At 42.6% G+C, this 11,850-nt stretch overlaps 1 protein-coding gene across 2 annotated transcripts in view; it reads right to left on the reverse strand.

Moving 5' to 3' along the window:
- dnajb6b (DnaJ heat shock protein family (Hsp40) member B6b) overlaps positions 1-11,052 on the reverse strand; it is a 56,847-nt gene extending 45,795 nt beyond the window's left edge. Inside the window, exons 1-2 of one of the 2 annotated variants that reach the window (XM_048266410.1) lie at positions 10,559-11,052; positions 42-159 (exon numbers count right to left, since the gene is read on the reverse strand). In XM_048266410.1, coding sequence (XP_048122367.1) covers positions 42-106 — 65 coding nt within the window. In that variant the 5' untranslated portion in view covers positions 107-159; positions 10,559-11,052. The remainder of the gene's footprint in view (positions 1-41; positions 160-10,558) is intronic. The other variant, XM_048266411.1, reaches the window with a different exon arrangement.
- Positions 11,053-11,850: the final 798 nt, after the last annotated feature.

Here is an 11,850-nt window from a genome sequence, read left to right on the forward strand (position 1 = left end):
ACACACACACACACACACACACACACGCGACAGCCACTTACGCTTTCTTGATCTCGTCCTGAGATGCGTTCTTGGGGACGCCCAGGACCTGGTAGAACTCCACCATGGCGCTTCACTGGTGACCCCAGTCCCCTCCTCGCCACTTAGCACCCGCTTAGCCTGACCACACACAGACAGACCAGCAGATGAAGAACCTGAACCAGAACCAGAAAAAGTACCTAATCTAATCTAACAACACAAAGTGGCGAATTCCGATGTGGGACGAGAGAGATGAAAAGAGGAGAGGAAAACACGGGGGGAGGTGTAATAAACGGGCGAGCGAAGGCGTGCCGGAGGCCGCGGTGCGTCTCATGGTGGCACGGCTTCAATCTCTCTCTCTCTCTCTCTCTCTCTCTCTTTTTCTCTTTCTCTCCCTCCATCTTTCTCTCTCTCTCTTCCACCCTCCCGTCTCTCTCGCTGTCTTTCTCTCCATCTCTCTGAAGGGCTTCTATTTCTGTGCTGTAGATTACATTGTTGAGCGTTGCCAGAGAGAGAGAGAGAGAGAGAGAGAGAGAGAGAGAGAGAGAGAGAGAGAGAGAGAGAGAGAAAAAGAGAGAGGGAGAGAAGGTAGGGAGGGAATAGAATGAAAGAGAAATAAAAGAATGTTAATAGGAAGCAAAAAATAGAGAGAAGGTTAGAGAGAGAGAGCGAGTAAATGAGAGAGAGAATTTAAAAAAAAGCGAGAGGTCACATAGCTTACTCTAGTGTTACATAATAATGGGGTGTGCGAAAGTGTTGGGTTTCAAAAATAAACTCAGTCCTGTCTGTCTGTCTGTCTGTCTTTCTCTGTCTTTCTCTTTCTCTCTCTCTCTCTCTCTCTCTCTCTCTCTCTCTCTCTCTCTCTCTCTCTCTGAGAACTCCACTTGCAAATGGGAGAAGGCGAGTAAGGAGGTGTGAGGTGAGTGAGTGAGTGAGTGAGTCAGGGAGTGAGGGAATGTGTCAAGGTAAAACAAGGTGTTGGTTCACTGGAGTGCTGCGGGCCAATGCTGACTCAACGTTCATTCCCTCCTTTTCCAGGAGGACATCTGAGAAGGTTAGAAACAACAAGCTGTGGCTCCCGGCAGTTATCGATCAACAAGCATCAAAAAGCAGGGGTGACATTTTATGTAGAGTCCTCAACCTGTGTGGGACAAAATTTGAATTTAAATACACATACACCACACAGACACAAATAATAGGATCTCAGGCTCACCAATGAAATCTTTACTATTTTATCACCACAGATTTTGTCATAGATAATAATGATACAACTGATAACCGTTTGCTGCAAGCAAATACTTTGGCTAAGTCCTACCCAAACCAGGAACTGTTAAATCAGACTGTGGAGAAGTCTTTACTCTGTGTATCATAATTGAAGTCCTGCCCTGGATTTGACTAACCCAGTTCCATTTACAATCGATCCTATCATATCTATGCACCATAAAAGCATGGCGAGAGAGAAGGGGGCCACTTCAGTTTGCCAGCTTTGTAGACACCTTTAAAAGATTACCTAGGTGATAGAGTGGCAACAGTGTGGTGTAAATTAATTAAATCAAAAAGCAAAAGATTAGGTTCAGGGTATGTAAGGAGGTTAATAACAGATTAAGCAGGATATCCACAACAGCTGTTCTGCATTTCCACCTTTATCACTTTTATCACATGATGCTCACTCTATCTATATTTCTCTTTCTCTCTCATATGTCTCTTGGTCTCCACCCCCTCTTACTCTGTCCTGTGTGTTCATGGTGTGTATACAGTGTTAGCATATGAGTGTATGTACTGTGTGTTTATATGTGTAGGAGTGTGCATCACAAAATCATCAATATTGATCTTTGGCCACATTCACATATAGCCTTAAGTAACTTTCAGGGTTAGTAGCTACACAAAGGATCCCTTGTGCCCTTATCTGCAACGTGCACACATTTGTTTGTCTGAGTACCTGTATCAAGTTCAAGGAAACCCCCAACTGTAAGTCACACACAATCGAAGGGTCACAGAAGAATGCTTTGAGGACAGGAAGCACAGCGAGAAGCTGCAAAGTCAAACCCTATCAGCTTCCTGTCACCACATAGCCCCTTTGTCTCTCAGTCACCTTCTGAACTCACCTTGATTTTCAACAACCATTTCTCAGAAAGTAAGACAGAGAGAGAGAAAACGACAGAAAGAAAAGGAGAGCAGGAGCTCCTCAGAACACTCTAACCTCACCCAAAGAATGGAGGTGGTGTACTTTGCAATGAAACTGAACTGTCTTTATCTTTCCTGCGTAAGTGTCATTTGATCACTTCTTTTGGGCTCAGCGATGTGTCCATACAAGTCGCGTTGGCAGCTGTTTAACTGCGCTCTGAGATGCGAAAAGGCCCTGCAGCTCAGAGCGTCCGGGACAGTAAATCTTCCCGCTGTGCTGGGGAGCAGGATCCACACGCCACCAGAGCTTAGCGCTAAGGCTACTGTCTTTCATTTCCTGGCCGTAACAACACAATCCCCCAAAACATGGCAGGACGTGTGGCGGTTGTTTAGGACTTGTTTCATATCCTCCATAAATGTGCACACAGGATTGTGGGTGTTCCGAACACGCTGAGGAAAATTTGGTAAAATGAAGGGTAGACTTCATGGATGCTTGACATTGGAACAGTACTCCGGTGGAGTTCGATGACGTGGCATCGTTGAAAAGGCAGCCATTGAGTATGCTTCCTTGACTTTGGGAAACGGTGATGGAGGGAAAGGAGAAGAAAGAAGGACAGAAAGAAAGAGGGATGGAGAAAGAGCACAATGAATGATAAAAAGAGGAGGAAAAGAGTGGATGGGGAGGGAGCCTTCTAATAAAGAACTTGACAAGTAACTTCAGTAACTAATAAAGAACTTGACGAGTGAAAGAATGTGTAGAAGTTGGCAAAGCCAATAACAGAGCAAGGGAATGAGTGTGAGAGAGAGAGGGAAAGAGAGAGGGAGAGAGAGAGAGAGAGAGGGAAAGCGAGAGAGAGGGAAAGAGAGAGAGAGAGATTAATTTCCTGCTTTGGCCTTGTGACTTGGGTCTGTAATAGAGTAATATTTCCAAATCGAGCCTTAAAAGGAGCAGATGAAGAGTCCTTTCATATAGCCATAGTCATCATCAGATGACTCACAAATCCTCAGCTTATTCCTCAGTCGATCTACTGATGCCTTAGAAACAGATCATCTGATGATCAACCACAAAAAGTGTCTCACTCATCAATGAAAAGATACAGTACAAGTACTGTTATTCATCATGAGGACTTTATCCTCCAGGCAAATCTTTTCCACACAAACTCTCTTTTGAGTTCTCTCTCTGTTGACAAATAAATACCAGATAAGAGCAGATATCTAGTAATGTTATCCTTAATATACAGTACATTAGATGTAACAAGCATTTCACTAGTTCGCCCGTCGGCATGATTGCTATACTGAGTGAATAAGCTAAGCGCGTGTTTGGCATGGTAGCTGGCCGTGGTCATGGAATGCCTGAAGTGGAGATCGCGATAGAGCGATGGCCGCTTGCACCCCCCAATGTAAAGAGGATGCGTAACTGGGCTATCAGTGAAATGGAGGAGTAAAGGGGAGGAGGAGGGATAATTTGCGAGCGCCGCGGCGTGTGACGTATGGATAAGGAGGCCGGCTTAAATACCCTGGCGGCGGAAGACAGGTGAGTTAATTGCTGTCAATCATCCCTAAGGGCTCCTCCCGAACTTTGTTTAGAAAACATCATAAACGGAAGAAATTGTTTTCATATTTTCTTTGTGCCAAGTGAGTTTATTTTCCTCAGTTGGGTCTCAATAACTGTATCCATTAGCGAAGGCTTTCATGTAATGCACCAGAAATGTTTGTCCTCTGACAATTTACTCATTGTCACCCATCACTTCTTTAGTTTAACTTTGTTACACAACATTTCATGTCGCTTGTTGTTATTTTGACTGGTGTTGTTACATCACATCTAGTCTATTCTTCCTGTCTGAATGAAGCTTCTGGCCAGCAGACAGTCCCTAACCATAAAAACCGATAACACTCTTCTGTGCTGTAACCAATGAAACAGCCAAACAAACAAAAAAAGGGTAAAAATAACACCACGCTGAGTGACTAGTTTGAATCAGAGGCTGGTCGTATCATGTTTGTTTGCTATTTATATTGGCACTGGCCTTTAAGAGGGATATTTGGATGGCCCTCATACCACCCCTTGGCAGGCATCATGAGATGCCATGGTATCTCACCACTCTGGAAACGCCACTGAAACCAACACCACTGGTTAACCTGAGAGGACAGGGACTGGAGGAAACCATGTCTTCTGGTGAGATTTCCCAGTGGTATCTGGGGCTGGGTGTCATCATCTGTCACAGACGCAGTGGTTCATTTTGCATTCTACACATACCTGACCCTCACTGTTCTCTCCTACCCTTCAATCGCATTAGAATTCTTATCTCAGTCTCTCATTCGCTCTCATTAGCTCAGCATCTCTCGTCACTCATCATTTTTTCTTTCGATTGTCGTCCTCTGTCTTTATCTCTCTCTCCATCTCAGTCGTTGCCTTTCCCCCTTTCTCTTTGTTTTTCTTTCAGAAAAGTGACAGCTCTGGCTGCCTGCGCAATCAGCAGATGTGAGAGCGGAGTGGTGAAGGGGTTGCCCGACAGTCTTGCGCTTGCTTGCTCCTTTTGCACAGCTGTCCTAACTGCTCACTGTCAGCTCACGATATACGAGGGGAAATGAGACGAATATGAAGCGAGGAGCAGCCAGTGGGAGAGAGGGGGGGGCTCTAGAGGAGAGATGATAAAGCATAGGAACAACCACAGTTTCCTCCTTGACTCCTTGAATCACTGGTGGTTACTCATCACACGTTCTATTGAGGTGGACTGTTTACAACAGATAAGCAGGCACTCTAAGAATCACAGAGAGTCCATCAACCTGTATTCCTGGTCCTCCTCATCTCTGGTATCCCTTTTCCACTAATGCAGTTATGGTGCTGGTTCAGAGTCAGCACTTGTGCCAGTTTGGTGTTGGTTTTACATGCCCAGTTTCGAAAAAAAACAGCTTGCTTTTTCATGGACTTAGAGCCAGAGTTGTGAGTAAGCAGCCACCATCAACACCAGTGGAGGACTACATAGCTCCTTTTTTTGGTTCCTGTTATCTTTTTTAAATTTTGCTTATTGGCTCCTATACACTCTTGTCGTAATCAGCTATAGACATCTCGAATGCTGTAGCTTCTCAAAAACTGGTTTTGTCTGTACAGCTCCATCCAATTTATTCTGCATGTCTGTAAAGGACCACAAAGCAAGGACACAGTTTTAAATTGAAGAAAGGGAGCTGGAGCAACTGATCACTTGCAGTCTTTTATTTTGGTGCAAACAGACTAACGTTTCGACATAACTGTGTCTTCCTCAGAGTCAGGAAGACACAGTTATCTGTATTTTTAAAAATGATGGCACAACGTTTTTCTTTTAGGCACATCACGATAATCCCACCCCCAGCACTTGACGTAACCAGTTCTTATTTCTAGACCAGCGCAAAGTTGGTGCTGAGCTAGAACCTGTTTTCCTGACTCAGAGCCAGGTTTATTTGTGTGGAAAACCAAATAACTGGTTCAACATCTGGCACTGTGAACTCCGAACCAACACCAGTGGAAAAGGGGTATGAGTGACAGGAGCTTCTCAGGTCAGAACTGGCTTGGATGAATGAGAGGCCAGGCCACACTCTATGGTTTGTTTTCTCTAGAAGATTCCAATTCTTCTAAAGCTGTAAAACAATAAAAAAAAAAAAACTCACACTTCGCAGTTTAACTTGAGGTCAATGTGGTTGCTGAACTCAAGAAATAGAAATGATGTGAAAATGAAATTGAAAACATATTTCACAGAAAGGCAGCCTCTGATTTTTACTGTAAGTCACAGCGACACAATGTGTCAATTGAGTCCCATGTTTGAAGTAATAAACATATTTTAATTGTTCTTGCCAACATAGATCATCTCAGCATGCATATTAAGTTTATAAATTGACTATGTAAATTTTGCTCTAAAATAGTGACAGTCCAACATTGGTCCACACAGAATATTTCTAAAATGAAGCCGCTTTATTGAGTATACAGTATTGATTAACTTTGTGTGTGTGTGAATGTGTCTAGGGGTATTTAATTTGGCTGTGTACAGACTCAGCAGAGACAATGCAGGGTAAATACTCTGTTAATGTTAATGAAAAGGGAAAATTGTGTCAAAATGACAGAGAAGCAACATCTGTTTTCAGTGTGTTTGATTTACATATTTCAAATTCAAACATTTATAATGTCTTTCCTGTTCTGTCCTAATTGTGAGAGTAATGTCTAAGAAAGCATTGCAGTGTTAAAATGTTTTTCAGGTAATGGTATAATAAAACCGATACTCAAAATAGCCTAAATACAAATAAAATTAATTTCTATATAATGGTAGCCTGGAAAATCCAGACCCTGATAATCTAGAAAGATTAAGGGTCTGGCAGAGAACAATGTAATGGCCCAACTCGAGGGGCGGCAACAAGCATGCATTTAAAAATCTCACTGCACGCAATTGGATAACACTAGACCATGTTTACTCTGAATTATTTCGGACTTCGACGCAATCGGATAACACTACGACCAATGTGTACTGTCCTCCAACGTTGCAGCGCTGTCTTCATCAGTTTAGCTGGTTTCCCGGAATGTTGGGGTAAAAGTAACGTGCATCATTGCTCTTTGCCAGAGTGTCTCGCAGAGACAATTCTTGTGCTCTCGCGAGAACTCTGGATTTCCAGGGTAATATAATGGCCTGGCCAATTTTTTTTTTTTTGCTGTGGGTAATGGCATTAGTCAACTTTTCACAGCTGTTTGATGCTTCAGACTAGTAAACTAGACATAACTTGTCAGTCAATCAGTTCTCCAAGATCAGCTGTTTGCTAGAATTATAGCGTCTTCCCAATTTATAATTTCAAATAGAATAATCTGTCATATTAATAAATACCATATACAGTAACTGAAGATGTACTAATGTGACAGTTCTGTGTGGGTGGATGGAGGGAAGGAGGGAGTGGTACAAATGTTATTCAAAACCTCCATCTGTTCACTGAGCGAATTAACAAGTGAGGAGCGCATCTGGGGGTCGATAGATCAGACAGATCGCTGGAGCAAAGGTCAAACTCCATCATAAACTGAGAGTATGGACATCCCTGAATCCCACCACCATTTAAAAGCCAGCCCAGTTTAATAAGGATTAGCTGGGGACTTGGCTTTGTGAGAGTCCCTCATTCCATAACAGACAAGCATTGCTATCCAGGTCAGTGCTCCCTGGACCTACTAACACACACGCACACAGTTTTGGCAAAGCATACTGGAGGACAAACAGTGAAGCGCTATGTGATTGAAAGCTCTGTAACAATTCAAGAGGGCCTGGTCAGTTTTCTTCAATGAGTCTTAAGTCCCTGAGTGCACATTTCATGACACTACCCATTGCAAATATGCCTGTGGGAGTTAGTGAGCATTTCACTTCACTAGACAGCTTTGTTCAGCTCATTTGCAGAAGTCCACTGCTTATGGCCAAGAGGCAAGAAACACAAAGACGTTCATAAAAATGTCATGAGACAAGGATGGTTTTGAGACTCTGGGGGTGCTGACTGACCAACTCAAAAACAGTTTCTTTAAAAGGCTGACAACAATGTGTCACACCACTGGACCAGGAGTTAATTACCCAGAATACATCACACCACCAACAACACAGAAAGCAATGCAATCAATGTAACTGAAAGCTATTATTACAAAGCACAGGAGAAAAAATGAGTAATTTAATCCTTTGCTATTGCGTGCTTTATGGTTGCATACATGCACAACTTGTATTGGATGTAAAACAGTGTCGAAACAGTACCACCGAGATATACATGCAGCTGTTATAGCCTATACCGCATAAGCCGTATTCAAGGTCAACTTGACTTCCGGAGAAGAGAATGTATTCCTGCTGGTTGCTAGGCAACTAATTGAGTAAAGCAAGTGATGGAGTAAAACATATAAAGCTTGCACTGCTGTGTCTGTGCATCTGCACATGTATCTAATAGCCTAAATATATGGTACCCATGACCCACTTATATTAAGTACTAAGATTCACCGAACACTGCCATCCTTATTCAATTGAACAGCAGAGCAGAGGTAAATCCCTGTTTTGTGCCCTGAAGAAGACCGATGTGGCCGTACTTTGTTGGCCTATTTGTTCCCTTCAAAACTGTATGCCCTTGTTGCTTTTCTTCCTTTGACCATTTAGTTTGAGAGAGAATACTTAACACTATGTGGGTCAATCAGAAGACGAACGTTAAAGCAACACCAAAGAGTTTTTTGTACCTTAAAATAATGTTTCCAAAATTGTTTCAGTGGTTCATCAACTTGTAACAGGGTGAATGGCACTTCTGCATTCGCTTCACAGCCCTCTATCGGCTATAACCGCACTATGTAAGTTTGCCAGATCGGGTAGTGGATATGTAGTTCGATGGAATGAGACATAAGAAACTACAAATTTGACTTGCATCTGATGTCGCAATACATCGTACTTTCATAAATCGTGCAACATATTCTACCTTGTCTATGGACATCGTTATTTGCAAAGCCGGTGCTGGATAAACAAATAGCATGCGTGCGACAGAGGGAAAGTTCTCTGGTGTTGCTTTAACAATCAGGATTTTAATGTGGCCCAACAGTGAGCCTGCACACACAAATAGACCTAAAGGGATCCAAAATGACTTAAGTAAGTATAAGTATAAGTATATATACTCTTTTGATCCCGTGAGGGAAATTTGGTCTCTGCATTTATCCCAATCCGTGAATTAGTGAAACACACTCAGCACACAGTGAACACAGTGAGGTGAAGCACACACTAATCCCGGCGCAGTGAGCTGCCTGCAACAACAGCGGCGCTCGGGGAGCAGTGAGGGGTTAGGTGCCTTGCTCAAGGGCACTTCAGCCGCTTTCTACTGGTCGGGGTTCGAACCGGCAACCCTTCGGTTACAAGTCCGAAGCGCTAACCAGTAGGCCACGGCTGCCACTTTGATTTGGTAATTCAAAAACTCCAAGGACAGACAGCGTTCACTGCGGGACTTCAGGCTATTTCTAGTCTTTGTATTCTGAATCTATTATACAATTATAAATCTCAACAGCTTACCTCCCACACAAGAAAATCCTCATGTAACCACTTTCACTTTCATTAAAACTGGTTGACATCTGAAAAAAGTCTATGGCACTTGGAATGTGTACACCTACAGTGGCACAAAGGAAGCTTCTGCCCTTGCCCAAAGAGGGTTGACCTTTGGCACTCTGGCAGTAATCAGCACCTCCAGCACCTCCTCTTTTTGTCACGTACTGTACATCCATGATGTCTCCTGAATGTGGCCAACGTCACTGCAGGTGGCTTGCTTAAAAAGTACTATGAAGTCTGAACACTGGTGAAGCAAGGTCTAAATCAGACTTAACATTTAATGTTTCTGCCTGAAATGTGCATAACGTAGGCTACCAATTTCACATCAACATGCGTTTTTGGAGTTTTAGAGCACTGTGCCCACAGACATTTGGCACAAAAGACTGTATTGAAGATACAGAGAATGTATTGAAAACACTACCTCCGAATCCAATGGGAACATGCCAGAACCACAATAATGAGGAACATTACACAGCAACATTGATCAAAAACTTGCCCCATGTTTCACCAGCTAAAGTCTACATTCCCCCTGTTACAGCCTGATGCTAGTCATTAGGCTATTTGAGGAGAAATCGATAAACTAAAGTAGCCTAAATGTGCCACTGTTGAGTGGATAAGAACGTTCGAGAAAGTGACAGGTCCAGAGGGCGGGCCAAAATGTTGACAGGTAGCCTAAGTTAGATTAACAGAGTAGCCTAAGTCATTGTTTCCCTGACCTGTAATAAACTTTAACGTTCAAGACACAGAAGACAGATAGGCTAACCTTTACCAAACTCTTATCACAGAGCCTTAAACTGCTTCATCACTGATTGATAGAGTTTTTGTGTCACAAAGCTGTCAAGATAGCCGGAGTAGAAAGCCACCAAGGTTACCTGCAGCAGTTTCTAGAAAGGTGCGCGCACCATGGCTGGTTTTCTGTTGGTCAACCGGTTTTTAACAACCGGTGATAATTACGAAAACAGAAGACGTAAATGAGACGACTCAAAGTTTTCCTATTGTAAGCATAGCCAGAGACTACTGCGTATACGGTCTCATCACCTTGAAAAGTAGCACACGGAGGAAGCAACGTAGAAAATGTCAATCTTAAGCTATTGCTAACGTGTCAACTGCGTGCTTTGTTCTCCCCTGTTTTGATCGGACTTCAGTGTGATGAGGAGGAAAAATGCAACACTGAAAAATGTAGTAGAATCGTGGAATGCATGCAGAACATAACACTTTCTTTCAAACCCCCAGCATCTGAATCGGTGATGATAGGAGAAAGCTGACAAGGGTTGATTGCAGATATGTATCATAACAATGTTAACCCACTTACACACTAGTAGTTCAAGACTTGTTGAGATCAGTTCACAGTTAGATATAATTACCTTACAACAACGAAGGACTCCAGAAAGGTCCTTTGTTCAGAGTCCTCTTCGAATCTTCTATGAATTCCAGTGATGGGAAGAAGAAAAGCTCTGTTTTTCACCAGAAACCCCGCTTACTGAATTCTAAAAAGGCTGCTAAGTATCTCTTCCTATCCGAAGATCATAAACTCTTGCCGCCCACGGTGTAGAAAAATCATGCGACCCACTGTTTCATCCGTGGTTAACTGTCAACGCGGACTGTCCTTTTGACTACTAATCTTGAATCCTATCGCATCCATGCGCATCGATGTACATTCTGTTGCGCAAACTCAGAGGTTGTCCCGAATGGTATGCAGCCTATGTCGCTAGTAACTCAACGTCACTTCCCCTCACGATGAGTTTTGTAGCTTATTTTAACAGAAGTATCAGCCATGTAATGTATGTATGTCAACATTGTACCTTTAGTTGACCTCGGACGTATACAATATGCCGTGCAGTGCGCGGTAGCCTACAGAGCAGAGTAGCCTACAATCACTGCTACACACATGGATAGATGTGCTCTGGCGTGTTTGTTTTTTTCGCCATCTAGAGTAAGGCAGAAAACATGACAATAATTTCGCTGTAAAATCACTGAATTGATTTATTTCAATATTCAACAATCCCAGGTTGTCTTTTACTAGATTAGGCTATTGTTGACGTGCATGCTTGCTAGAGCACTAAAGCAGAAATTGCAGTTATTGGACAAAAAAATAGGCTAGCCTACAGTGCAGTACAAAAATATTGCATTTCTGCAGCAAAGTGCTGTAGCTACTAAGTTGTGCAATGCAGTTTGTTCATGTCCAAAATATGAACTTCAAATAATTATTTGAAAACTACAGTTTTGACATTTGAAGTAGGCCTAATGCAGTTATCATTGGTAAGGGACTGGCCAAGGTTGCATAGGCCTACCTACAATAGCTCTCCATTGTGAGGCTTTTTGAGGTGGTGATCCTCAAGGTGAACCGCTATGGAACACAATCATTAAAAAAAAATATATAGCTACTCCATTACACACCTTCCAATCACTCCTTGCACACAACAGTTTTGCTTTGGACTCATGTGTGACTCATGTCAGGCAGATCATGGTCCTTTCCTTTTGTTCTTTGTTTTTTTTAAATTAGCTTTCCCCCTTATATACGTTATGTGCAAAATACTAGCAGTGTGATTAAAAAAATGAATAAAGCTCAAAATTCTTAAAATAGCTGTTAATTCCATAATATCAATGCATTGGGAACACTGCACATTCAATTTCAAATCAAAACATGACCAACATT

This window comes from Alosa alosa, chromosome 16 (assembly GCF_017589495.1).
Source record: "Alosa alosa isolate M-15738 ecotype Scorff River chromosome 16, AALO_Geno_1.1, whole genome shotgun sequence".
NCBI lineage: Eukaryota > Metazoa > Chordata > Actinopteri > Clupeiformes > Clupeidae > Alosa > Alosa alosa.